Source organism: Panthera leo, chromosome E1, assembly GCF_018350215.1.
Source record: "Panthera leo isolate Ple1 chromosome E1, P.leo_Ple1_pat1.1, whole genome shotgun sequence".
In the NCBI taxonomy this organism is placed as follows: domain Eukaryota; kingdom Metazoa; phylum Chordata; class Mammalia; order Carnivora; family Felidae; genus Panthera; species Panthera leo.
Genome location: NC_056692.1, coordinates 9,884,668 through 9,909,502, shown reverse-complemented (window position 1 = coordinate 9,909,502; position 24,835 = coordinate 9,884,668). Strand labels below are relative to the sequence as shown.

Genomic DNA, 24,835 nt, shown 5'->3' with positions numbered 1-24,835 from the left:
AGAAGGGGCTACACCAAGCCTGTGCCTTTTCTAGCCCTTGTCACGTTTCTCTGCCTTGGCCATTCTCTCCTTTCCCCCTCTAGTCGCAGGTAAAAGATTTGTGTCCCTCAGTAGTTTACTTTGAAAATGGCAAGCGCACAGAGAAGGTGAATGACAGTGACCCCCCCCCCCATATACCACCACCTGGATGTACAGTTGACATCTTAACTATATTTGCTTTATAGTCGATGGATACATACAGAATGGACAGATATATTCGAACCGGCACAAATAGGAAAACTGAAACAAATCCACCAAAGTGGAATGAAATGCCGTATTGAAATACTGGCCCCAGTTACAGGAGCAGCATGGGAACGGGATGAGGGCCTGGGAGCCTGGATGGCCCCGGGGGCTGTTACCACAAGTCCTCCTTGTGCCGCTGGAGCCCAGCACAGGAAAGGAAAGCACCTGGGGTGCCCTGACGCAGACAGGCCGCCCCACTCTGGCCGTCTCTAAGGCTGGAGTCTATCAGTCAGGACTCCCTTTATTGCAGATGACAGAGCATTGGCTTGAGCGAGCTTTGGCAAAAAAGAAACAGATTGGACGCATCTGAGGTTCGCATGTCACCAGGGGAACAGAGGTGCAAGACTGGAGCTCAGGGAGGCCGGGACGGGGACTGGAACACCCCAGGACTCTCTGTCTGTCGCTCATGTCCGCGTGCCTCTGTCCGTCTGCTCCGTCTCCTGCTGACGTCTGTTCTCCTTCAGCTTGTATTACGAAGCCTGGCTGCCAGCGTGGCCAAGTCTCCCGCATCTTCTCGAAAGACCTGGCCGCTTACTTCCAGTTACTTGCTTTGCTTACTTCTGATTGATTCGGCAAAGAACAAAATCAAACAAGCAGCAAAAAATTGGGAAAGGTCTCTGCTTAGCTAGGCCTGAGTCGTATACTGACCCTGCCCAATCTCCCGTGGCCAAGAGGGAAGCAGGGTCTTTGGTAGTTTAGGCATGTTCTGCGTGAGGCTTGGGGACCCAGTCATTCTTCCGTAATCATTCTCAGGGACTGCTCTGCACCTGTGCTGCCCAATGAAATAGCCACTAGCCACGTGTGGCAGCTGAGCCCTTGAAATGTCCACCCACAAACCTTGAGATCAGGACGTGGGTCAAAACCAAGAGTTGGACGCTTAACCGACTGAGCCACCCAGGTTCCCCTAAAATGCTTCATTAATATATTTCACGTTGCTTGATAATATTTTGGGTGTGTTGGGTTAAGAAAATATATTTTTAACATTAATTTTACCTTTTGTTTTACTCGTGAACAATTTTTTTTTTCAGTTTATTTATGTTGAGAGAGAGCAAGCACAAGTAGGGGAGGGGCAGAGAGAGGGAGCGAGAATCACGAGCAGGTTCTGTGCTGTCAGCGTGGAGCCCAACGCTGGGCTTGATCCCAAGAACCATGAGATCATGACCTGAGCCAAAATCAAGAGCCGGACTCTCAACCACCCGAGCCACCCAGGCGCCCCTCATTTTACTCTTTTAATGTGGCTGGTGTTATATTTCCATCAACAGTGCTGCACTAAACGTTTGGTTCTCAAGTGTGGTCCCCGGATCAGCATCATCAGCATCCACTGGGAGGGAACTTGCTAGAAATGCAGATTCTCAGGCCTCACTTCAGACTTGGGAACCACACTTGGTGGTGGTGGTGGGTGGATTGGAGGCTGGGGTGGAGGCGGCAGACTGCGTTTTCACAAGACCCCCAAGGATTCTGACGCACACCCGAGTTTGAGAGCCCCTGCTCCAACCCTAACATGTTTTCTTCCTTTGAAGAGGGGATCAGGTGATGTGTGATTTTAGAACTTTGGATTCTACCAGTCCCCGCCTTTGTGGAATTGAGAGGAATTTCTTAGTTACATTAATCTGTGAGCTATTTAAACTTTTTCCCTTTATAAGCTTTCACGCACAGGTGCTCAGCAGCTCAAATATCAGTGGAAGCATTATTGAAAATACTTACTAAACATATCAAAGAAGCGCATACCTGCCCTAGTGATCTTCTGTAACAAACCCAGAAATCTCAAGCAGCGGCGAAGCCGCATTCGGTGACCAGGAAACAAAGCCCCAGATGCAGCCATGAATAGAGAAGGAACAAAAATTACTAAGACAAGTAGCTTTCCGTGTCTGATGTAGCAGCAGCCAAAAAATAGTGACAGAGGAAGAGGTTTGCTTCAGAGGACAAGAAGGACCAGTTTTCAGTCTGTACGGCCCGCCTCCAGGGAGAGCTTCTGCGCAATTGATCTTTCTCAAATGGGATTCTGTGGAGGGCCCAGGGGAAATGAGGTGCTCCCTGTAGAACAGCCTTGCTGCCATCCGAAGTCCGCATGCTGCCTGGTAAGGCCATAGCACGCTGCTGGCCTGTAGCACATCAGCTGTGTCCTTTTGCCTGGAGAGGACAGGATCAGATCTATTTATAACACACAGTGGGACCACGAAGGGGGAAGTCTCCCACTGCTTGCTGAGTCCTGTCCTCTGTGGCCTCCACCTGTCATCTCGTTAAGGACGAAGCTCTTGCAAAAAGGTGGACGAGGAGAGTGGGGAGCAAGCTCTACCCCCTGGGCGCCACACGCAGGGCGCGGAGGTGGGTGGAGGCCTTGGGGGGCTTGCAGGAGACAGTTTCACTTCTGGCCCCAGTGGGTGGGCAGGGGGATCGGGGTGGGGGGGAAGAGCCTCCCATTTTGGATTCCCTGTTCTGGTTGGCAGACCGAGCCTTTGCTCTCCTGGCCTTTTGCTGTGGATTTAGATTATTCAACACTTTGCATCCAATTTACTGATCCTAGTACCGTCGGGGGAATCAGATGGAGGAAAACAGAACCAAGTGCACATCATTTGCATTATTGCGTTAGAAACCCCCTTAACTGTAACGATTTCCCTTTTTCATTTGAGGTGTTTGTCTAGGGAATTTTCAACATCTCAAATCAGAACTGATTTTCTTTGGGGACCCGGGGAGGCATCCGGGCATGCTTCTAGGCAGAGCGAATAATAGGTTTTTTTCTATTGAGAAAAAGTTGCTGACATCATGAACTATTGTCATTTAGTGCTAAACACGCATTTCACTGGTGACTTCACAGATAATTTGACAGGCTGGAGAAATGGGGTGCAGGAACCCTTGTTACTCTGAGACAGGAGGTAGAAAAACAATGATGGAGTCCCCGGAAGAAGGGCAATGGAGTGGGGCGCCTGGGTGGCTCCGTCGGTTAAGCGTCCGACTTTAGCTCAGGTCATGATCTTGCAGGCTGTGAGTTTGAGCCCTGCGTTGGGCTCTGTGCTGACAGCTCAGAGTCTAGAGCCTGCTTCGGATTCTGTGTCTCCCTCTCTCTCTGCCTCCCCCCACTAATGCTTTATCTCTGTCTCTCTCTCAAAAATAAATAAATATTAAAAAAAAAAAAAAAAAAAGAAAGGCAACAACCCAGATGCCATATTTAGTCCTTTTGTTAAACTAGGGGTCTGTGCAATTGGCCAGAAAGTATGGTTCTGCTCACTTCTAGTGACTGGAAGTACATGTCAATCATCCTTTCCATGTTAGCTATTTGTTTTTAAAATAAATAATTTGTTTAAAGACATTGACTAGAACTTTTGGGCTAATCTTAAGACTTTTACCATCTTCCCTCTTTTAAAAAAAAATTTTTTTTAATGTTTATTTTTGAGAGAGAGACAGACAGAGACAGAGAGAGAGACAGAGTGCGAGCAGGGGAGGGGCAGAGAGAGAGGGAGACACAGAATCCGAAGCAGGCTCCAGGCTCTGAGCTGTCAGCACAGAGCCCGACGCGGGGCTTGAACTCACGAACCATGAGATCACGACCTGAGTCAAAGTCAGACGCTTAACCGACTGAACTACCCAGGTGCCCCAGCATCTTCCCTCTTGTAGAAAGGCTACGGGGAATTATTATTTCATGAGTAGAGTCTCACTTTGCGATGGTGGAAAAGGTCCGGAGGTGGATGGTGGGTGGTGATGGTTGCTGAACAGGGAGAATGTACATAATGCCACTGACGTGTACACTTTAAATGGCACATTGTGTGTCGTGTATATTTTACCACAATAAAAAAAAAAATCTCTAAAATAACAATGGGGAGAAAAGGAAAAAAGTGGACTAGGATTTGTAAGGGTGGAAGCAAGACTTCACCCCAATTATAACCCGTCCCCTCGTTTTCCTTTTGTTTTTTGTTGAAGCCAAACACACTTAGAATAAAGTATGTGGGGGCGCCTGGGTGGCTCAGTCGGTTGAGCGTCCGACCTCGGCTCGGGTCATGATCTCACAGTGTGAGTTCGAGGCCCGCGTCAGGCTCTGTGCTGACGGCTCGGAGCCTGGAAACTGCTTCGGATTCTGTTTCCCCCTCTCTCTCTGCCCCTCCCCTGCTCATGCTCTGCTCTCTCTCTCTCTCTCTCTCTCTGTCAAAAATAAAAATAAACATTAAAAAAAATTTTTTTAAAAAGTGTGAGAACCACACACAAAAATAAATAAATAAATAAACAAACAAATAAATAAATAAAATAAAGTATGTGGAGCGCATTAATCTTAGTCTTAGCCATACAACTCATTGAGTTTTTACATGTGGCCATATCTATATAAACCACCACCAAGTCAAGATATAGAACATTCCGCCCCCCCGCCCCAACCCCAGAAGGTTCCTTCCCAGTCAGTAACACCCCCGGAGGGAACCACTATTTTGACTTCTATCACCATCATTTGGTTTTTACCAATTCTTAGCTCTGTAAAAAGTGAAATCAGGAAGGGTATACTCTTGTATGTCTAATTTCTTTCACTTGGCGTCTCTGTGGGATCCATTCATCTATTGGTGTATCAGTAATTCCTTTTTTTTCTTTTTTTACTGTGTACTTTCTGTTGTCTACTAAGTCATTCTTTAACTCTCTCCTCTTGCTGGTGAACACGTGGATTGTATTTTTGGGGGCGCTCATAAATAAAGCTGCTGTGAACATTCTTTTGATGAGCCCATGTCCTCATTTCTCTCTTGGATATAGATTTAGGAGTGGGATGGCTGAATCATAGCGTGCAGATATTCACCTCTAACAGATACTGCCAGCTTTACAGAGCGGCTTATCGGTACACACTCCCACAAGCAGAGCATGAGAGTTCCCGTTGCTTCACAACCTCACCAACACTTGGTTTTGTTTTGTTTTGTTTTGTTTTGTTTTCTTTCAAACCATTCTGGGGTGTGTATTGTTAATACCCTGAAATCTAAACAATGCAAAAATGGAAATTTTTTTTTTAATTGTGCAAATATTTAAACACCTACCCTTCAGCCAGTATTGTTAATACCCTGAAATCTAAACAATGCAAAAATGGAAATTTTTTTTTTAATTGTGCAAATATTTAAACACCTACCCTTCAGTAAATGACCCCAAAGCCAGTAGAGTGGGATGGAGCTGGCCCTTTGGGCTCTCAAGCCAGGGTGGGTGGCAGGGACTGCCTGCTCCAGGCCTCCATTGATTTGAGGGCTTTCCCATACTGCTCTCTCCAGATGTCAGATATATTCGGGATGGCTCCGGGCATCTGCCTGGCTCCAGTCTTCTAGCACTGTTCCTCTTCAGGAACGTTCTTTCGAGAAGACTTACGATGGTTGAGAAAATTTATTTGCAGTGTCTCTCACTGACCCTGACTGTAATTTACTTGGGCCAGAGCTGTGAGCTCATTTAGGGGCTCCCCCTCTTAGATTTCAGTTCCTTTTAACACGTTTGTTTTCCTGGTTTCGTGACAGGGAAGAAAGCAGAAAAAGGAGTTTCTGATTTCTTTCTGTCTCCATAAGCAGTGTTCTTCTGGCCTCCAGGAAAGTTCCTTTATTCCCTTTGAACACGTCTGTGTGAGATCATATATGGAGTGCCCGGTATGGAGCACATGTTACATGTTCAGATTGTTTCTATGTCCTCCTTCTACTTCCCCCATATATGTGTATGTGCACATATACATACATATGTATACACGTACATATACACACACACATACGTATACACACAGACATCTCTATAACTGAGATATGTATTTTTAAGCTATTTTTTGTTGTCCTTGAACTTTCTGCGCATTGCCCCATCTTGCCTTTTGTGCATCTCACAGTTCTTTTTTTTATCATCTCCCTCCCCCCCCTTTTTAAAAAATTTTTAAATTTTTAATTTTTTTAATTTTTTTGATTTTAATTTTAATTTTTTAATTGTTTAATTTTTTAATTTTTTAAATTTAATTTTTAAATTTTTTATTGTTTTTTAATTTTTTTTAATTTTTTTAAATTTAAAAAAATTAAAAAAAAATTTTTTTTTTAATTTTAATTTTTTAAATTTAATTTTAATTTAAAACCCAGGAAGGCAGGGTTTTTTGTTTTTGTTCTTTAGAGAGAGTGAGCAGGGGAGGGACACAGAGAGAGAACAGAGGATCCAAAGCAGGCTTTACAGCAGAGAGCCCGATGCAGGGCTCGAACTCACAAACTGAGATCATGACCTGAGCCGAAGTCAGGCGCTCAACCGACTGAGCCACCCAGGTGCCCCCAGGAAAGCAGGTTTTTAAAAAAATCATTATTTGAAGTGTGACACGATGGGTCATATTCACCCATCATCTTATACTATTCTTTGAAACAGTAATGGAAGGTCGTACTCTGTCCTGTAAACGATAGACACAGGTTTGTCTAGCTTTGCAAGTTTCCACCTCCCAGTGGGATACTCCTGAAAGCGCCATCACAGCATCTTAACCACAGGGCAGGTGCTATTTCGCTGTGTTTTCTTGGTCTATAGCACTCCCTACTGATGATACATGTTTTCATCCTCTGTCAGCTCAAGAGGGCCAGCAGTGAGGACATGCTCAACAAACCAGGAAGTACGGCCGCTTCTGGGGTAGTTCGACTGAAAAAGACTTCGACAGCTGGAGCCATCTCTGAACTTGCTGAGAGCCGCCTGAGGAGCAACCCAGGTAGGAAGGACCCAGGTCGGAGAGCCCAGGGCAGGAGGGCCCCAGGCAGGAGGGACTCAGAGAGGAGGACCCCAGGCAGGAGGGCCCCGGGCTGGAGGGACTCAGAGAGGAGGACCTCAGGCTGGAGGACCCCAGGCAGGAGGACCCCAGGCAGGAGGGACTCAGGCAGGAGGGCCCCAGGCTGGAGGGACTCAGGCAGGAGGGCCCCAGGCTGGAGGGACTCAGGTGAGAGGGATCCAGATAGGAAGGCCCCAGGCAGGAAGAACCCAGGCGGGAAGGCCCCACGCAGGAGAGCCTCAGGTGAAAAGGACCAGGTGGGAAGGACCCAGGCAGGAGGGACCTGGGTACAAGGGACCTAAGCAGGCCATTCATCTTGGTGTTTTGAAAAACATTCAATGATTCCTGCGTCCCTCCCCTCATCAGAGATGTTTTGCTGGCCCTTACTCTGGGCCAGGAAAGGGTTTAGGCAACGACATCCCTGCCCACGGCGAGTTTACGTCTAGTGAGGAGACTGAGAAGAAACAAAAAGGTAGGGAGGAGTGCTGTGGTTCCCTCTGTCCGTCTCGCTGTCCATCTGTCACCATGTGTGTGTGAAATTCCTCCGAGGCATTTCTGGCAAGCTAGTGTCGGTTCTGGGTTCTTGGTATGAGGTACATATTCGATGAGTGAATGAACGCTGTAGGCCTCTCACGGGCCTGGGTGGACGGCATCCTTCCTGGACCCTGTGGAAGTCTGGGAAAATCCTCCCATAAAGGCTGCTCTGAGTCACTTAGGTGGCAGTGACCATGGGACCCGGGGAACTTTCTCAGGTTTCCTAGTTTTCTGAGAATCAGAAAAGGGTTTTTTAACCATTATATGTGAGTTCAGAGCTTGGAAAGCATAAAACTCCAGGAATGTATTTGATTTCATTTTGGTAAGAAAGCTAAGATTTCCATGGTCCCACTGTTCTAGTGCAGATCTCCCTGTATTGCTAAATTGTCTGAGATGGGAAAATAGCTGAATTATGTCATTAGTACTTTATAATGGAGGTTGAATGGTAGTATACTTACGATTTTTTGTGTCTGCATAAAATACCACAACCCAGATTAGCTCTCCAAAGGTGTATTTTAATGTACTCAGTTTTCTAAAAGTTGAATCTATGAAGAGTATATGTGGCTTTTTTTTTTTTTTTTGATGTAAGGGCCTCATGTTTCTATACAATGGTTTTACTATTTTAAAGACTACTTTCATACTAAATACACACATTTGGATTTAAAAATACAACAAATGAAAGTACAACTTCTTTCTATCACGCCGGCCTAAACACGAGTTTCAAAAGTTGACAAAGCCCCATTTTAAAAAAAATGACAAAAAGATCTCACTCTGAAATATTGATGTAAAAGTGTGAGATCCAGGGTCACCTGGGTGGCTCAGTCAGTAGTAAGCCAGTAAGTCAGTGACTCTGGATTTCGGCTCAGGTCATGACCTCACGGTTCGTGAGTTCGAGCCCCGCATCGGGCTCCTCGCTGACCGTGTGGGGCGTGCTTGGGATTCTCTCTCTCCCCCTCTCCCTGCCCCTCCCCCCACTCAAAATAAATAAGCTTTAAAAAAATGTGGGATCGGAATATTAGCAAATAGAATTCAAGAAGAAATTAAGAGAATAATAGTATACATCGCAACGAAGTGGATTTATGCCAAGAAAGCCTTAATGTTTGGAAATTTAGTAATATAATCTATTGTACAATATCGGTAGACCAAGGAAGGAGAACCATTGGTCATCTCGGTAGAGGTGGAAGACACATTTGGCAAAATTATCAATCTTTCCGTTTTTATTTTATTTTTTTTAATTTTTTTTTTTTAACATTTATTTATTTTTGAGACAGAGAGAGACAGAGCATGAACAGGGGAGGGGCAGAGAGAGAGGGGGACACAGAATCCGAAACAGGCTCCAGGCTCTGAGCTATCAGCACAGAGTCCGACGCGGGGCTCGAACTCACGGACCGTGAGATCGTGACCTGAGCCGAAGTCGGACGCTTAACCGACCGAGCCACCCAGGCGCCCCAATCTTTCTGTTTTTAAAAACAAACTTTCGGTTTGCTACAAATGTATGGATACTTGTCTAGTGGTATGACGTATATGTATCTCAAACCAAAGCCAGAACTGTCCTCAATGGTGGAATCCTGGAAGTCTTCCCGTTAAAATCAAGAATGATTCAAGATGGCCCATCACTGGGGGCGTCTGGGTGGCTCAGTTGGTTAAGCGTCCAACTCTTCATTTTGGCTCAGGTCATGATCTTGCGGTTTGTGCGTTTAAACCCCGCGTTGGGCTCTGGGCTGACAGCACGGAGCCTGCTTGCGATTCTGTCTCTCTCTCTCTCTCTGCCCCTCCCCTGCTTGCTCTCTATCTATCTCTCAAAAGTAAATAAAAATAAACAACAGCAACAACAAAAGATTGCCCATCATTATCCCTGTCAACTAAGTTTTTCTGCAAGTATTAACCAGGGCAGTGAGACAGAGGAACAATAGCTACATAAATATTAGAAATGAGGAAACAAAATGATGATTTTATACAGAGGATAACATCGTACGCTTAGAAAAATGCCTAGAATTTCCTGAACATTTGGGGCGCCTGGATGGCTCAGTCGGATGAGCGTCCAACTTTGGCTCAGGTCATGATCTCATGGTTCATGAGTTCGAGCCCTGCATCGAGCTCTGTGCTGACAGCTCAGAGCCTGGAGCCTGCTTCGGATTCTGTGTCTCCCTCTCTCTCTGCCACTCCCCCCGCTCATGCTCTGTCTCTCTCTCTCTCTATCAAAAATAAATAAACATTAAAAAAAATTAAAAAAAAAAGAATTTTCTGAACATTTTATCATTAGAAAAAACTTAGAATGCCCCGCAATCTATTAGATACAATAAGAGTTTAGTGTGTGGTTGTAGAATACAAAATATAAGTCACTTTCCTATCAGTGACTGGTTGGAAAAGATAAATAGTATAAGAAATGATCCCATTTATAAAGGAATGTAAAAGGTAAAATATATATAGGAATAAACTTAATATTATAAGAGACCATATATATTTTTTTTGGGGGGGTGCAAGTGAGCAAGGGACAGAGAGAGAGAGAGAGAGAGAGGTACGGAGAGAGAGAGAGACAGAGAGAGAGAAAGCAGGGCTCACCCGGGGCTCATGTTTTACCCGAAGTGGGGCTTGAGCTTACCTGATGCAGGGCTCGAACTCACAAACTGCGAGATCATGACCTGAGCCGAAGTCAGATGCTTAATGACTGAGCCACCCAGGTGCCCAAGAGACTGTATTTTAAAAAAAATAATCTTAAAATTCTTTTGAAGGACATAAAAGGAGAAATAAATAAGTAGAAGGATATATATACATGGTTCCTGAATAGGAAGGTTAAATATAATAAATATTTAATAAGTATAATATCTTAAATATAATAACATTGTCTAAATTACTTTATGAATCTCTTTTCACCCCAATGAAGGTATCCGCGGAAATTGGGAGTGCAAACACTGGGAAAATGATACTGGGTTTATCTAAAACAGTAGTTCCCAATGGGCGGCCCTCTTGCCCACCACCCTAACCCAAGGAACAATTGGCAATGTCTTCAGACATTTTTGATTTTCATAATTAGGGGTGTGCTACTGACACCTAGTGGGTGGAGGTCAGGGTGGCTGCTAAACGCATAAGACAGCCCCCAACAATAAAGAATTATCCAGCCCAAAACGTTAATAGTACCTCTGTGGATAGGTCCTGATCTAGAAGACTAAATATTTGTCAATAATCAGAAAATTTCTAAAAAAACAGTAACCAAGGGACTAAGTTTAAGCATCTTGGAACTGGAGAACCAATAGGCAGTTCAATGGATGATGGAGAAAGTCCAGATTGCATTGGACTAGTATATATATAGGATAGTATAGGACAAAGTAGCATCTTATATCAAGACTGGTAATTCATTCGTAAGTAACGACTGATTGATGGGGCGCCTGGGTGGCTCAGTCGGATAAGCGGCCGACTCTTGATGGTGGGTCAGGTCATGATCTCGGTTCGTGAGATTGAGCCCCACATTGGGCTCTGCACTGACAGTGCTAAGCCTGCTTGGGATTCTCTCTCTCCCTCTCTCTCCACCCCTCCCCTGCTTGTGCTCTCTCTCTCTCTCTCAAAATAAATAAATAAACACTTAAAAAGTATTAAAAAAATAACGACTGAGTCTTTGGGAAAAAATAAAATAGGATTCTTATCTCATTCCTACCATCAAAATAAATTCCAAGCCGATTAAAGATTTAGACATTAAAAAGTGAAACCATGAACGTACAAAGAGAAAAACATCAGAGTCAATTTGTAGTCTTGACCTTGGAAGGGCCTTTCTAAGTAGGAGCAAACACAGAAGCCATATAAGAAAAGATGAAAAATCACATAAATATAAAAAAACTGCCTCGTAAAAAGAGGAAGCTATTTGCAATACATGTAACAAAGGGCTTATGTCCAAAGAGTTTATATAAATCAATAAGAAAAAGAAAAATAGTACAATAGGAAAATGGCTAATTCACACACACGCACACACACACACACACACACACACACACACACACACACACACAAGCCACTAGAAAGATGCTAAGTCTCACATATAGGTAAAGAAATGTAAGTCAGAATAATAAGTAGATATACTATTTCCCCTAATAAATTAGCAAAAATGAAAGTGGTTGATAACTTCTCATGTTCTTAAGGGTGAAGGAAGCTGGCACTCCACATACACTTGATGCACAAAGATGGTTAGGTAATATCTGTCTGCATTTGAAATATGTATAGTCTTTCACCAAGGATTTCTGCTACTCAGCATTTAATATGACTGATTTACTTGAAAAAAGGATGACAATATATATAGACAGCTGTGGCATTCTTATAATAGGAAAATACTGGAAACACCTAAACGTGTATCAGTACAGAGCTGGTTGCATAATGTGAGGGTGATGCTGTGGAATACTATGCAGCTACGAAAACGGACACAGTAGATTTGTATGTAACCAACAGGGGAAGATCAAAGTACATTACTCAGTGGGGAAAAGCCCATGGTGCTTATAGTACGATCTTTAATTTTTTCAAATATACATTAATACTATATTTGAAATCACAACTTTTTTTTCTGGAGGGATATAAAAATGGTTATCTTTGAGGAGTTACCTGAACTGAAAGTGGTGGGGGAAAGAGACTTCAGGTGGGATCTTTCTATACTGTTTGAAAATTTTTAAACCTATCCATACAATGCTTTAAAAATTAAAAACAGAGTAAATACAGGTCAAAACCTAAAGGTTTTGTTTGTTTGTTTGTTTGTTTCGCCAAATCTTCCACTTCTACTTGCTTTTGTGATGTTTGTTTAACCATTTTGTTGATGAACTATTTGTTTGATCACAGCATGTGCTCCCTTGGTTCAGGATTCCAGAGAAAGACTTGGGTTTCATCCTGGCTCCTCAAGTGGGCTCACTCCCACACCTCCTAGGGCAATAGCCTGTTTACTTGTCAAATTAAGGAAGTACTTGCATATCTGCTACATAGTGATGCTCTCAAGACAGAGATCTTGAAGACTTCCTAAACTGTAATGGGCTAGTGGGTTGCAAGGCACAGTTACGATTCCTAAAGTTGCCATACGAATTCAGTTTGCCACCTTCTTTACTATAACGAAATTATGTCCTTTGAATTAATGGAGTTGCATTCGAAAATGACAGCTTGCCTCTGGAACTTTTATTTTGAAACGCGGGCAGTCCTCAACAATTTTCTAACCAGCTTTTTGGACGGCTGGCGCCTCCGTGCATTGTCGTGTATCCCTAAACTGCCTCGTTCACGGTGAATCAGACCTGTGCATCAGCCGGTGAGCCAGCTGTTAAGCCACACGGTGATGCTTCCCGTCAGCCAGGCTTGTCTGTTGTAGGTACAGGGGTGTTAGGTGGCCATTTGAATATTGGATCACATTTTTTCTCTCTCTCTCTCTTTCTCTCTTTCATACACACGAGAAACAGGGAAACAAAAGTGCTGGTATTTTTGTAGTAATAAGTGCAGGTTTTAAAATCTCAATACCATGGCAACAAAGATGGAAGTGATTTAGTTTGTTAGAAACGGCACCCCCATTGGATGTTGGATTTACAAGCCTGCTTGAGATTCTCTCTCTTCCTGTCTCTCTGCCCCTCCCCTACTTGTGAGCTCTCTGTCTCTTAAAATAAGTAAATAAACATTAAAAAAAAAAAAAAACAAAGAAAAAGAATGAAAACAAAGAAAATAAGCAAAATGCTAACAATATGTAGTTGATTTCCTCTTAAAGGAAAGTTGCAACTATAAATTATATATATAGACTCTTAGGGAACAGAGTTCTTTTTATGGCCCTCAAGTCTTAGTTTCTGAACTTTTGGCCTTGGGACAAGTTTTCCATAATGCATGGTATGTGTTATTTCTGTTTTCTTTCAACTGCATTAATTTTATTTTTTTAAGTTTATTTATTTTGAGAGAGAAAGAATAAGTAGGGTGGAGGGGTGGGAGAGAGAGACAGAGAGAGAGAGAGAGAGAGAGAGAGAGAGAGAGAGAGAGAATCCCAAGCAGGTTCCACATTATCAGCGCAGAGCCTGATGCAGGGCTTGAACTTAACAAACCGTGAGATCAGGACCTGAGCTGAAATCAAGAGTCGGACGCTTAACCGACTGAGCCACCCAGGCGCCCCTCAACTGTACTAATTTTAACAAGGATCTTAGCATGAAATTATAATATGGTATTATAGTTTTAAACTCACAATAGTTAAACCTGCGACCAGCCTGTATCGTGTGCACCCCGTCCTGGGAATCGATCCGTCGTTAGGGAGAACCACTCAAACCCAGTACCAGCAGAAAATGCTCCGTGCTTTAGTAATAATAATTTCATGGTTGCTCACACTCGCACATGGTGCTAACTCGCCATCTGACCCAGGTCTTGAATGGGAGAGCATGGAGTTTCTGGAAGCCTTTCCTAGAATATTTCAAGAACAACAGTGTCCACACTCCACATCCACTCCTGCTGATTTTCTTTCTAGATCAATATTATTAACCTATCTGCGTTCCAGCCCAGATACGTTCTTCTTCCTTTTGTCCCTAAGGTGCCCTTTGTATATATCTCATCTTACCCTGTCGGGGTAGATTTAGACAACACGATGGTCCCTCGTGCGTAGGCACTTGCCCTCCCTGCTTTCGCCATTGGCTGCTCATCTCAGGGTCCCACAAAAGGTGGGGAGAGCCCCCACAAAGCTACAAAGGAATCCAGCCACTAGATGGCAACCTTGTCAAGACACTGCCGTGCCCTTCTGCTATGAGCCCGGTGCCGAGGCACGGTTTCATTACGAGACTTGAGAAGCAATCCTCCTTTCACTTATTCGCTAATTCAACAGATATTTTTGAGTGCCTCCTATGTGCCCCGCACAGCTCTAAGCAAAAAGAACCATCGGTGAAGAGGAAAGAGATGCCTGCGTTCGTGAGTGCGACGTGGAAGAGGTGATGACATCCGCCAGGTAGAAAGGGGTGACCCACAGTGAGAGGCCACTGTGGCTGCAGCTGCGTGAGCGAGGACAGCAGTGGGAGGCGAGGGCAGAAAGGCCAAGGAACAGAAGAGTAACATGATCTGACTTCATTCCTTTTTTTTTTTTATTTTTAAAAATTTTTATTTTTGAGAGAGTACACATGCAAGTGTGTTGAGGGTGGGGGAACAGAGAGAGAGAGAGAGAGAGAGAGAGAGAATCCCAAGCCCGGCTCCGGGCTCGAACTCACGAACAGTGAGATCGTGACCTGAGCCGAAGCCAAGAGTCAGATGCTCAACCGACTGAGCCACGCAGGTGCCCCCTGCCTTCATTCTGAAAGGAGTCCTTGGCTGCTTGTTGAGAGGGGACGAATGGAGTGAGGAGGCCAGACCAGAGGCTGGGAAAGAGGTGGCCTGGGCAGGGTTGTGGCCGTGGAGCTGGGAGCAGTAGCCAGGTTCTGGGTATAGTTTGAAGGGTGGAGTCAATGGCTTTAAACGCCCCTGATGGGTTCTTTTGAACTGTGGTAAAAGATGCGTGACATAACAATTATCTTCAGAAGCATTTCTAAGGGTACAGTTCAGGGGCATTAAGCACGTTCACAGTGGCCTGCAGCCATGCCCCCCTCCCCCGTCCACCCACAGAGCACTTTTCCTCCCACACAACTGAAACTCTGTCCCCGCTCAACACTAGCTCCCCACTCCTTCCTCCCCCGCCCCCAGCGCCTGGCAACCAGCATTCTACTTTCTGCCTCTGTGAATTGCCAGTTCTAGAGACTCCATACAAGTGGAGTCGGGCAGTCCTTATCCTTTCGCGCCTGGCCTATCTCATTTAGCATAACGTCCTCAAGGTTGAGCCGTGCTGGAACAAGTGCCAGAATTCCCTTCTTCTTTTTTTTTTCTTTAAGGCTGAATTCCATGACGCTGTATGCACACGCCACATTTCGTTTGTCCATTCATCCATCAGTGGATGTTGGTGTCGTTCACACCTCTTGGATCCGGTGAATAATGTCACCATGAACGGGGGTGTGCAAGTAGCCGTCCCCGTCCCTGCTCCTGACCCTTTGGGTTTTATGCCTCAGAGTGACATTGCTGATTCTCCCGGTGGGTGTGGGGTAGATGGAGGGTCGGCTTTCTGCTCACGGTATCTGTGGAGCTAGTGAGAGGAGATCTGACGGGCACCCCAGGGATGAGCTTGAACACCAGTCCCTTCTGGAGACAGCGCTTGGCCAGTAGGGTGGCCGGGGTGGGGGGGGGGGTTCCTGTAGCCACACAGGTGAACGTTATAAAAACTGGCACCACACAAAAGTGTTCATTTAGGTGATTGTATACATAGCACATGTGGGATTTAAGAGGATGTCCTTATTTTATTTATTTATTTATTTATTTATTTTTTATTAAAAAAAATTTTTTTAACGTTTATTTATTTTTGAGACAGAGACAGAGCATGAACAGGGGAGGAGCAGAGAGAGAGGGAGACACAGAATCTGAAACAGGCTTCAGGCTCTGAGCTGTCAGCACAGAGCCCGACGCGGGGCTCGAACTCACGGACCGTGAGATCATGACCTGAGCGGAGATCAAGAGTCGGATGCTCAACCGACAGAGCCACCCAGGTGCCCCACTGTCCTTGCCATTTTGTAGATCAGGGAGATTAAGCAGCCTGTGCAATTCCATGCTTAGTAAATATTGGGGCTGGGACTTGCTGAAACGTGGGCACAGGTTGGCTTGCTGGCCTTCCCCTCCTCCTCCTCCTCCTCCTCCGTGCCCTCCTCCTCTGTCTGTTGAATTTATGTCTAGGTTTTATACTTTCATGACTCTGTGCATGGGAATCCTTAGTCATTCTTTTAAAAAAAAATTTTTTTTTAACGTTTATTTATTTTTGAGACAGAGAGAGACAGAGCATGAATGGGGGAGGGTCAGAGAGAGAGAGGGAGACACAGAATCTGAAACAGGCTCCGGGTTCTGAGCTGTCAGCACAGAGCCCGACGCGGGGCTCGAACCCACGGACCGCGAGATCATGACCTGAGCCGAAGTCGGCCGCCTAACCGACTGAGCCACCCAGGCGCCCCAGTCATTCTTTTTTAAGTAAGCTCTGGGCCCCATGTGGGGCTTGACTCACAACCCCAAGATCAAGAGTCGCATGCTCTACTGACTGAGGTGGTCAGGCGTCCCCCTTAGTCATTTTTAAAAATATGGAAAGCTTCGTGAATTTGTGTGTCATCTTCCATGGTAACCTCTGTGTCATTCCAGTTTTAGAATGTGCGCTGCCCAAGGGAGCATGCACTGTGTTCTTCAAGTAGGTATTTTCTTGATCTTTGATTTGTAATTCCCTCCCTCTCTTACTGCTGCTAGTGTGAATGGTTTCCAGTTGATTTGCAACTGCTTTCCAAGTAGACAATTCTATCAGCTGCAGATAACAATGCTTGTGGTCTCCTATTCCAGTAGTTGTGCCTTTGTTGTTGTTAAGTGTCTCATTTTAATTCCCGTGTAGTTAACATACGGTGTTATGTTAGTTTCCGGTGTACAATATAGTGATTCAGCAATTCTGTACATTACTCAGTACTCATCATGCTAAGTGTGCTCTTAACCCCCGTTACCTGTCACCTACTTCACCCGTCCCCCCCCCCCCCCCCACCTCCCCTCTATAGGGGAGTTTGTTCTCTATAGTTTGTTCTCTATAGTTAAGAGTCTGTTTCTCTGTTTCCCTCTCTCTCTCTCTCCTTTTTTTTCTCCCTTTGTTTGTTTCATTTCTTAGATCCCACATATGAGTGAAATTGTCTCGCGTTTGCCTTTCTGACTGACTTATTTTACTTAGCAGGATACCGTGTAGCTTCATCCATGTCGCTGCAAATGGCAAGATTTCCTTCTTTTTAATGGCTGAATAATATTCCATTTTATATGTATAAAACACATCTTTTTTTAAAATTTATTTTTATTTTTATTTATTTATTTTTTCAATATATGAAATTTAATGTCAGATTGGTTTCCATACAACACCCAGTGCTCATCCCAAAAGGTGCCCTCCTCAATACCCATCACCCACCCTCCCCTCCCACCCACTCCCCATCAACCCTGTTTGTTCTCAGTTGTTTTTTTTTTAATTTTTTTTAACGTTTATTTATTTTTGAGACAGAGAGAGACAGAGCATGAACAGGGGAGGGGAGAGAGAGAGGGAGACACAGAATCTGAAACAGGCTCCAGGCTCTGAGCTGTCGGCACAGAGCCCGACGCGGGGCTCGAACTCACGGACCGTGAGATGATGACCTGAGCCGAAGTCGGACGCTTAACCGACCAAGCCACCCAGGCACCCCTGTTCTCAGTTTTTAAGAGTCTCTTATGCTTTGGCTCTCTCCCACTCTAACCTCTTTTTTTTTTTTTTCCTTCCCCTCCCCCATGGTCTTCTGTTAAGCTTCTCAGGATCCACATAAGAGTGAAAACATACGGTATCTGTCTTTCTCTGTATGGCTTATTTCACTTAGCATCACACTCTCCAGTTCCATCCACGTTGCCACAAAGGGCCATATTTCGTTCTTTCTCATTGCCACGTAGTACTCCATTGAAAACACATCTTCTTTATCCACTCCTCTATTGATGGACATTTGGGCTGCTTCCATAATTTGCCTATGAAAAATAATGCTGCTATAAACATGGGGGTGCACGTATCCCTTTGAATTGTGTTTTTCTGTTGTTTGGGTTAATACCCAGGAGTGGGATTGCTGAGTTGTAGGGCAGTTCTATTTTTAACTTTTTGAGGAACCCTCTCCCCCCCATGCTGTTTTCCACAGTGGCTGAACCAGTTTGCATTCCCACCAACAGTGCACGAGGGTTCCTTTTTCTTCACATCCTCGCCAGCTCTTGTTGGTTTTTTGTGTTTTGGTTTTAGCCACTCTGACAGGTGTGAGGTGATCTCTCGTTGTAGTTTTGATTTGCGTTTCCCTGATGGTGAGCGATGGTCCGGTAGTGATGTCTTTTATTTCTGATTTCTGCTGTATTGTGCGGGCGACCCAAGTTCTGTTAAATGCTAGTGATGTCCTTGGTGTCATTTTACTATGAGTGCTTTTAGTGTCTTGCCATCAAATAGGATGCAGAAAGATTGCTTGAGATACTGTTTGTACGATTGATTCTCTCCTTCCTACTTTGCTCAGAATTGGGTTTTTTGTTTTGTTTTGTTTTGTTTGGTGTGTGTGTGTGTGTGTGTGTGTGTGTGTGTGTGTGTGTGTGTTTTGGCTGGACAGGGAGGAGCTATAAACCCAGTAACCTACAGGCCATGTATCTCAGTTGTTAATAGGATTGGTGATGGGTTTATTTAATGTCCTCCTTTCTGCTATTACTTTGATTATTGCTTTTCTTTTTAACCTGGAGTCTCCTTCAGGAAATCCACATATGTGTATGTTTGGTCTTCTGGGTATATCTTCCACATCATATATTTTGTTTCATTCTTTTGATTACTTTTGATTTCTTCAAGTGTACCTCCGAGAACACTTTGCTTTGCATTTCTTTACTTCCGCTATTGTGTTCTTAATCTTTAGCCTAATTTCCATGATCTCAAATTGTTTCTTCTTCATGACTTCCTGCTCTAGCTTCATAGCTAGAAAAGCTCCATGAATTTCACTGAGGATGCAAATTTGAGATTTTCTAAAATTTCCTGTTTCTTCCAATAACTCTGTTTCCTAGGTGCATGTTTACCTGGATTTCTCAGGTGGTTCCCCTTTTATGAACTTCCAAAACCATCCATATACATCTAGTGATTTTTCTAGGATCATCCTTTACAGAGGGAAGTCTGTGCTGTTCCAGAATTGGAAACGAAGAGGGGTTCCAGTATAGAGGATACCATTGAGGTGTTAGGTCGTGTATTTTATGCTCAGTTGAAGGAAGAAGGAAAAACGTTTTGTGTTGACCAGGGTGAGAGTGGGGAGGGCACTAAAGCTTGAAGTTAGCTTTGCCTTTTGTTTTTTGTTTTTTGTTCTGGTGTTGTTTTGGTGTTTGGTGTTGCCGAAAGGTGGCGCTATCTTCTCGCTCGCACGATTGCTCTTGCCATTTAGCTGGTCGCGGCTTTGTTGTTGTTGTTAGCTGGCCACGGTTATTTCCGCCTGCACAGCTTTCCGAGAGAAGTTCAGTCGAGGAGAAAGGAGCACGGGAGCACGTTCTGAAGGCCCTCGCTGCCAAGGTTCCACCTGGTGCATCCACTCACCCTTCTTTATCACCAGTATTTTGGAATGCACCCTTTAATACCCTGAAATGAAATTCACTGGTAGTACAACCTACCTATATACGTTACTGGGGGAAAAAAGCCAACATCATGCCCTACCTATAATGTAGAGGAGAAATAAGAGGAAAAGAACTTCTAACAAAATCACACGTTGTTGTTGTTTCGATCTGTAAATGCTGGAGGCTAAGTGCATGTAAACGGGACTGAGTCCAGGGCTCAAATACCCAGGCACTGTTGACACGCTGACTCTATAATGCTGACAACTCAGGGTCAACTTCTGAACAACACCAAGGGCTGTCTTCCCTTGATTTGCTGGTTAGTGGTATTTCTAGAAAATTCAGTGTACAGTACCATTGAGTTTCTAAGTAAAATAGAGATAGCTTCTGGGCTCAGATAATTGTAAACACTTTTTTCACCTCCATGAATGCTGGTCTGTCCCAAGAAAGGAGAGTGGGCTGGAGGAGGCAGGCACACCCCTGACATTTGCAAGCCCCCGGGGGCAAGAATACAAATTCATCCCCACTCTTTATTCCCGATTTTCTGATCAGTAATTAAATATGCTAGCAAGGAATATGAAGTTTCAGGGATTTCAGATGACCCATTAGAGTGTGGATTTGATGAAAATAATTTTCTTGCTCATTTTCATTGTTTTTATCGGGAATGGTCAAATTTCTTGTAGCACGTTTTATTCTTTTTTTTTTTTTTCTTTTCTCTTCTCAGCTTTTTTTCCCCTGTGTTCCATGTTAGTACGTTCTAATTTTTTATTACTTCAGGATTTATAATCATCCTCAAAGATTAAAATCAAAGTAATGGTATTCAAAGTGTATAGTTTTTATATAAATTTTCATCAAAATGTAAATTAAAGCCAATATAAAGGTTGAACACGTATTTCATGTTTTTACATTTTTTGTAATGTTTCTGTACTTTTGAGAGAGAGGCAGAGCATGGGTGGGGGGAGGGGCAGAGAGAGAGGGAGACACAGAATCCGAACCAGGCTCCAGGCTCTGCGCTGTCAGCACAGAGCCCGACTTGGGCTCAAACTCGGGAATGGGGAGATCATGACCTGAGCCGAAGTCGGACACTTAACTGACTGAGTCACCCAGGCGCCCCTGTATTTCATGTTTTTAAAATAAACTTTTAATTTTGCAATAATCATAGACTCACGTGCAGTTGTAAGAAATAATAGAGAAAGATTTCCTGGTACCCTTTACCCACTTTCTTCCAATGGTAACATCTTGCAAAACAATAGTAAAATATCTCAACCAGGACACTGTCATCGGGGCAGCCTGGTTATGTTTTCATCACTGCCAGGATCCCCCCTACCTGCCTGTGACCCCTTTGTAGCCACTCACTTCCCTCAGTCCCCACTCCTTCTTAACCCCGGCCACCGCTGAAATCTGTTCCATTTCTACAATTGTGTTATCTCAAGAATATGATATAAATGGAATCATACAGCCAGTAAGCTTTGCACACTGGCTTTTTACATCCAGCATCCTCTGGACATTAATCCATGTTGTTGTATGATGCAAAAGTTTGTTCCTTTTTAATTTTTTCATAGTATTTCGTGGTATGGATGTACCACACTTTAGTCACCCATGAATCTGTGTTGTTTCGAGTTTTTTTGCTATCACGAATGCAGCTGTTAGAAACATGCACGTTCAGATAAACATTGTGTAAATATTTTGTGGGAGCATCTCTCTGGGAAAAAAATGCCCAGGAGTGCAATTTCTGGATTGCATGGTAGTTGCACGTTCAGCTTTTTAAGAAAGCCAAAACGTGTTCTTCCCAGGGTGGCTGTACCATTTTACATCCCCAACAGCAAGGTGTGAGTGATCCGATTTTTTCACATCCTTGCCAGCATGAGATGTGGTCACTTTTTTTATTTTAGCCATTGGGGTAGGTGTGCAGTGATATTTCACTGTAGTTTTAGTTTGCATTTTCCCAATGGCTTGTGATGTTGAACATCTTTTCACCTGCTTGTCGTGTTACATATATGTCTTCTTCAGTGAGATATTTTGTTCATGAGTGACTGCACTCATTTCCCAGTTGGAGTGCTTGATTTTTTTTCCTGTGGAGTCCTGTGAGTTCTTTATATATTCTAGATACTAGGTCTTTGTTCTATATGTGGTTTGCAAATATTTTCTCCCACTCTCCACTTTGTCTTTCTATCCCCATCACAGGGTCTTTCACAGAGCAAAAGTCTTTAATTTTGATGAAGTTCAGTTGACCATTTTTTTTCTTTTATGAATTGTGCTTTTGATGTTATACTTAAGAACCGTTTGCCTAGCTCCAGATCTTGAAGATTTCCTGTGCTTTTTTTTCTAAAAGTGTTATCGTTTTACATTTTGCATGTAAACATGGAATCCATTTTAGTTAATTTTTCTGTAAGTTACTATTTTTTTAGTATTTATTTTTGAGAGAGAGCACGCACTCGCAGGGGAGGGGCACAGAGAGAGGGGGTCAGAGGATCCAAAGTAGGCTCAGCGCTGACAGCACAGAGCCCAAGGCAGGGTTGAACCCACAAACGTGAGACCGTGACCTGAGCGAAGTCAGACGCTTTATGGAATGAGCCACCCAGGTGACTCAAATTTTTTTTATAAATTATGAGACTTAAGTCAGGGTTCATTCCTCGTTTGTTTGTTTTTGAGTTTATTTATTTATTTTGAGAGAGAGAGGCAACACAAGTAGGGGAGGGGCAGAGAGGAAGAGACAGAATCCTAGGCAGGTTCCAGGCTCTGAGCTGTCAGCACAGAGCCCAATGCGAGCTCGAAACTATGAAACCGTGAGATCATGACCTGAGCCAAAACCAAGAGTCGGACGTTTAACTACCTGAGCCACCCAGGTGCCCCAGGTTTCACTTCTGTGCTATAGATGTCTAATTGTTACAGCACCATTTGTGGAAAAGGGTAAGGGTATCCTTCCTCCACTGCATTGCTTTTGCAGCTTTGTCAAAAGACAGTTGGGCATATTTGTGTGGATTTATTTCTGGGCTTTCTATTTTGTACCATTGATCTATCTGTCTATCCCTCTGCCAATATCTCTTAGTCTTGATTAGTATAGCTATATAAAAAGTCTTGAAATTGGATAGTGATTCTTTGATATTATTCTTCTTTTCCATGGTTGTTTTATCTAGCCTAGTTCCTTTTACATTTCATTTAAATTTTAAAACAATCTCCTCTACATATACAAAGAACTCTTCTGGGAACTGACATCTTTACTATATTGAAGCTTTCAATACACAAACACGGTATGCCTCTCCATGTAGTTAGATTTTTTTTACATATTTGTTTATTATTTGGGGGAGAGCACAAGTGGGGGAGAGGCACAAAGAGGGAGCCAGGGGATCCAAGGAGGGCTCTGCACTGACAGTGTGACAGTAGTGAGCCTGACGTGGGGCTCGAACTCACAAACCATGAGATCATGACCTGAGCCAAAGTTGGATGCTCAACCAACTGAGCCACCCAGGTGCCCCTAGATTTTTTTTAAGTTTATTTATTTATTTGTGAGAGAGAGACAGAGACAGAGACAGAGCATGAGCAGGGGATGGGCAGAGAGAGAGGGAGACACAGAATCCGAAGCAGGCTCTAGGCTCTGAGCTGTCAGCACAGAGCCCGACACGGGGCTCGAACTCACAAACTGTGAGATCCTGACCTGAGCTGAAGTTGGATGCTTAACAGACCGAGCCACACAGGCACCCCAGTTTATTTATTTATTTTGAGAGAGAGGGAGAGAGACAGAGAAACAGGAAGCACAAGCTGAGGAGGGGCATAGAGAGAGAATTCCAAGTGGCTCTGCCCTATCAGCGCCCAATGTGGGGCTCAGTCTCACGAACTGTGAGATTTAAAAAAAAATTTTTTTTTAACATTTCTTTATTTTTGAGAGACAGAGAGAGACAGAGCATGAGCAGGGGAGGGGGAGAGAGAGGGAGAGGGGAAGACACAGAATCCAAAGCAGGCTCCAGGCTCTGAGCTGTCAGCACAGAGCCTGACGCGGGGCTCGAACTCACGAACTGCAAGACCATGACTTGAGCTGAAGTCGGATGCTCAACCGACTGAGCCACCCAGGCGCCCCCTGCCGTGAACTGTGAGATTATGACCTGAACCAAAGTCCGGATGCTTAACTGACTGAGCCCCCCAGGTGCCCCTTTAGATTTTTGATTTATTTCAGCAGCATCTTGTATTTTTTAGCATATAAATCCTGTACCTATTTTGTTAGATTTATCCCTATTTTGTTTTTTTTAGCAGTTGCAAATGTTATGTTTCTGTATTTTTTATTTTGTGCTCATTGCTGGAATAATGCAGTGTAATTGATTTTCATATGTTTATCTTGTATATTGTGAACTTGATGAACTCACCAGTTCTAGGTTTTTTATTTAGATTTCTTGGGAATCTAAAGTTTGTGTACAGTTGACTCTTGAACAACCTGGGTTTGACCTGTGCCCATCTGCTTATTTGCAATTTTTTTTCATAAATACAGTACAGTGGTATACCCTCATTTTTTCTTATGATTTCCTTCATACCATTTTCTTTTCTCTAGTGTACTTTACTATAAGAATGGAGCATGTGATATATATATAAAATACAAAATATGTGTTAATTATTTATGTTATCAGTAAGGCATCTGGTCAACAGCAATAGTTAAGTTTTGGGGGGGGTTGTCAAAAGTTATACCTGTGTGGCTCAGTTGGTTAAGTGTCCGACTTTGGCTCAGGTCATGATCTCATGGTTAGTGAGTTCGAGCCCCACATCAGGCTCTCTGCTATCAGCATGGAGCTCATTTGGGTCTTCTGTCTCCCTCTCTCTCTGCCCCTCCTCCACTTGTGCTCTCTCTCTCAAAAATAAATAAACATTAAAATAATAATAATAATAATGATAATAATAAATTTGACTCATTATTTTCTTTTCTTAAAATTTTAAATATTTATTTATATATATCTGAGAGAGAGAGAGAGAGAGAGAGAGAGAGTGACAGAGTGCAAGTGGCAGAGGGGCAGAGAGAGGGGAAGACACAGAATCCAAAGCCGGACCCGGGGTCCAAGCTGTCAGTACAGAGCCCAACACGGGCCTCAAACCCGTGAGCCACGAGATCATGACGTGAGCCAAAGTCAACTCTTAGCTGACTGAGCCACCTAATTTGACCCTTTAAAAAAAGTTATGCCCAGATTTTCG

General features: G+C 43.8%; 1 protein-coding gene across 14 annotated transcripts in view; it reads left to right on the top strand.

Moving 5' to 3' along the window:
* Positions 1–24,835, top strand: part of SPECC1 (sperm antigen with calponin homology and coiled-coil domains 1) — a 269,159-nt gene that overhangs the window by 72,872 nt on the left and 171,452 nt on the right. For 13 of the 14 annotated variants that reach the window (XM_042917319.1, XM_042917316.1, XM_042917318.1 and 10 more), the window contains one exon: positions 6,805–6,940. In XM_042917319.1, the coding sequence (XP_042773253.1) occupies positions 6,805–6,940 (136 nt within the window). Of the gene's footprint in view, positions 1–6,492; positions 6,516–6,804; positions 6,941–24,835 lie in introns of those variants that run through there. The other variant, XM_042917320.1, reaches the window with a different exon arrangement.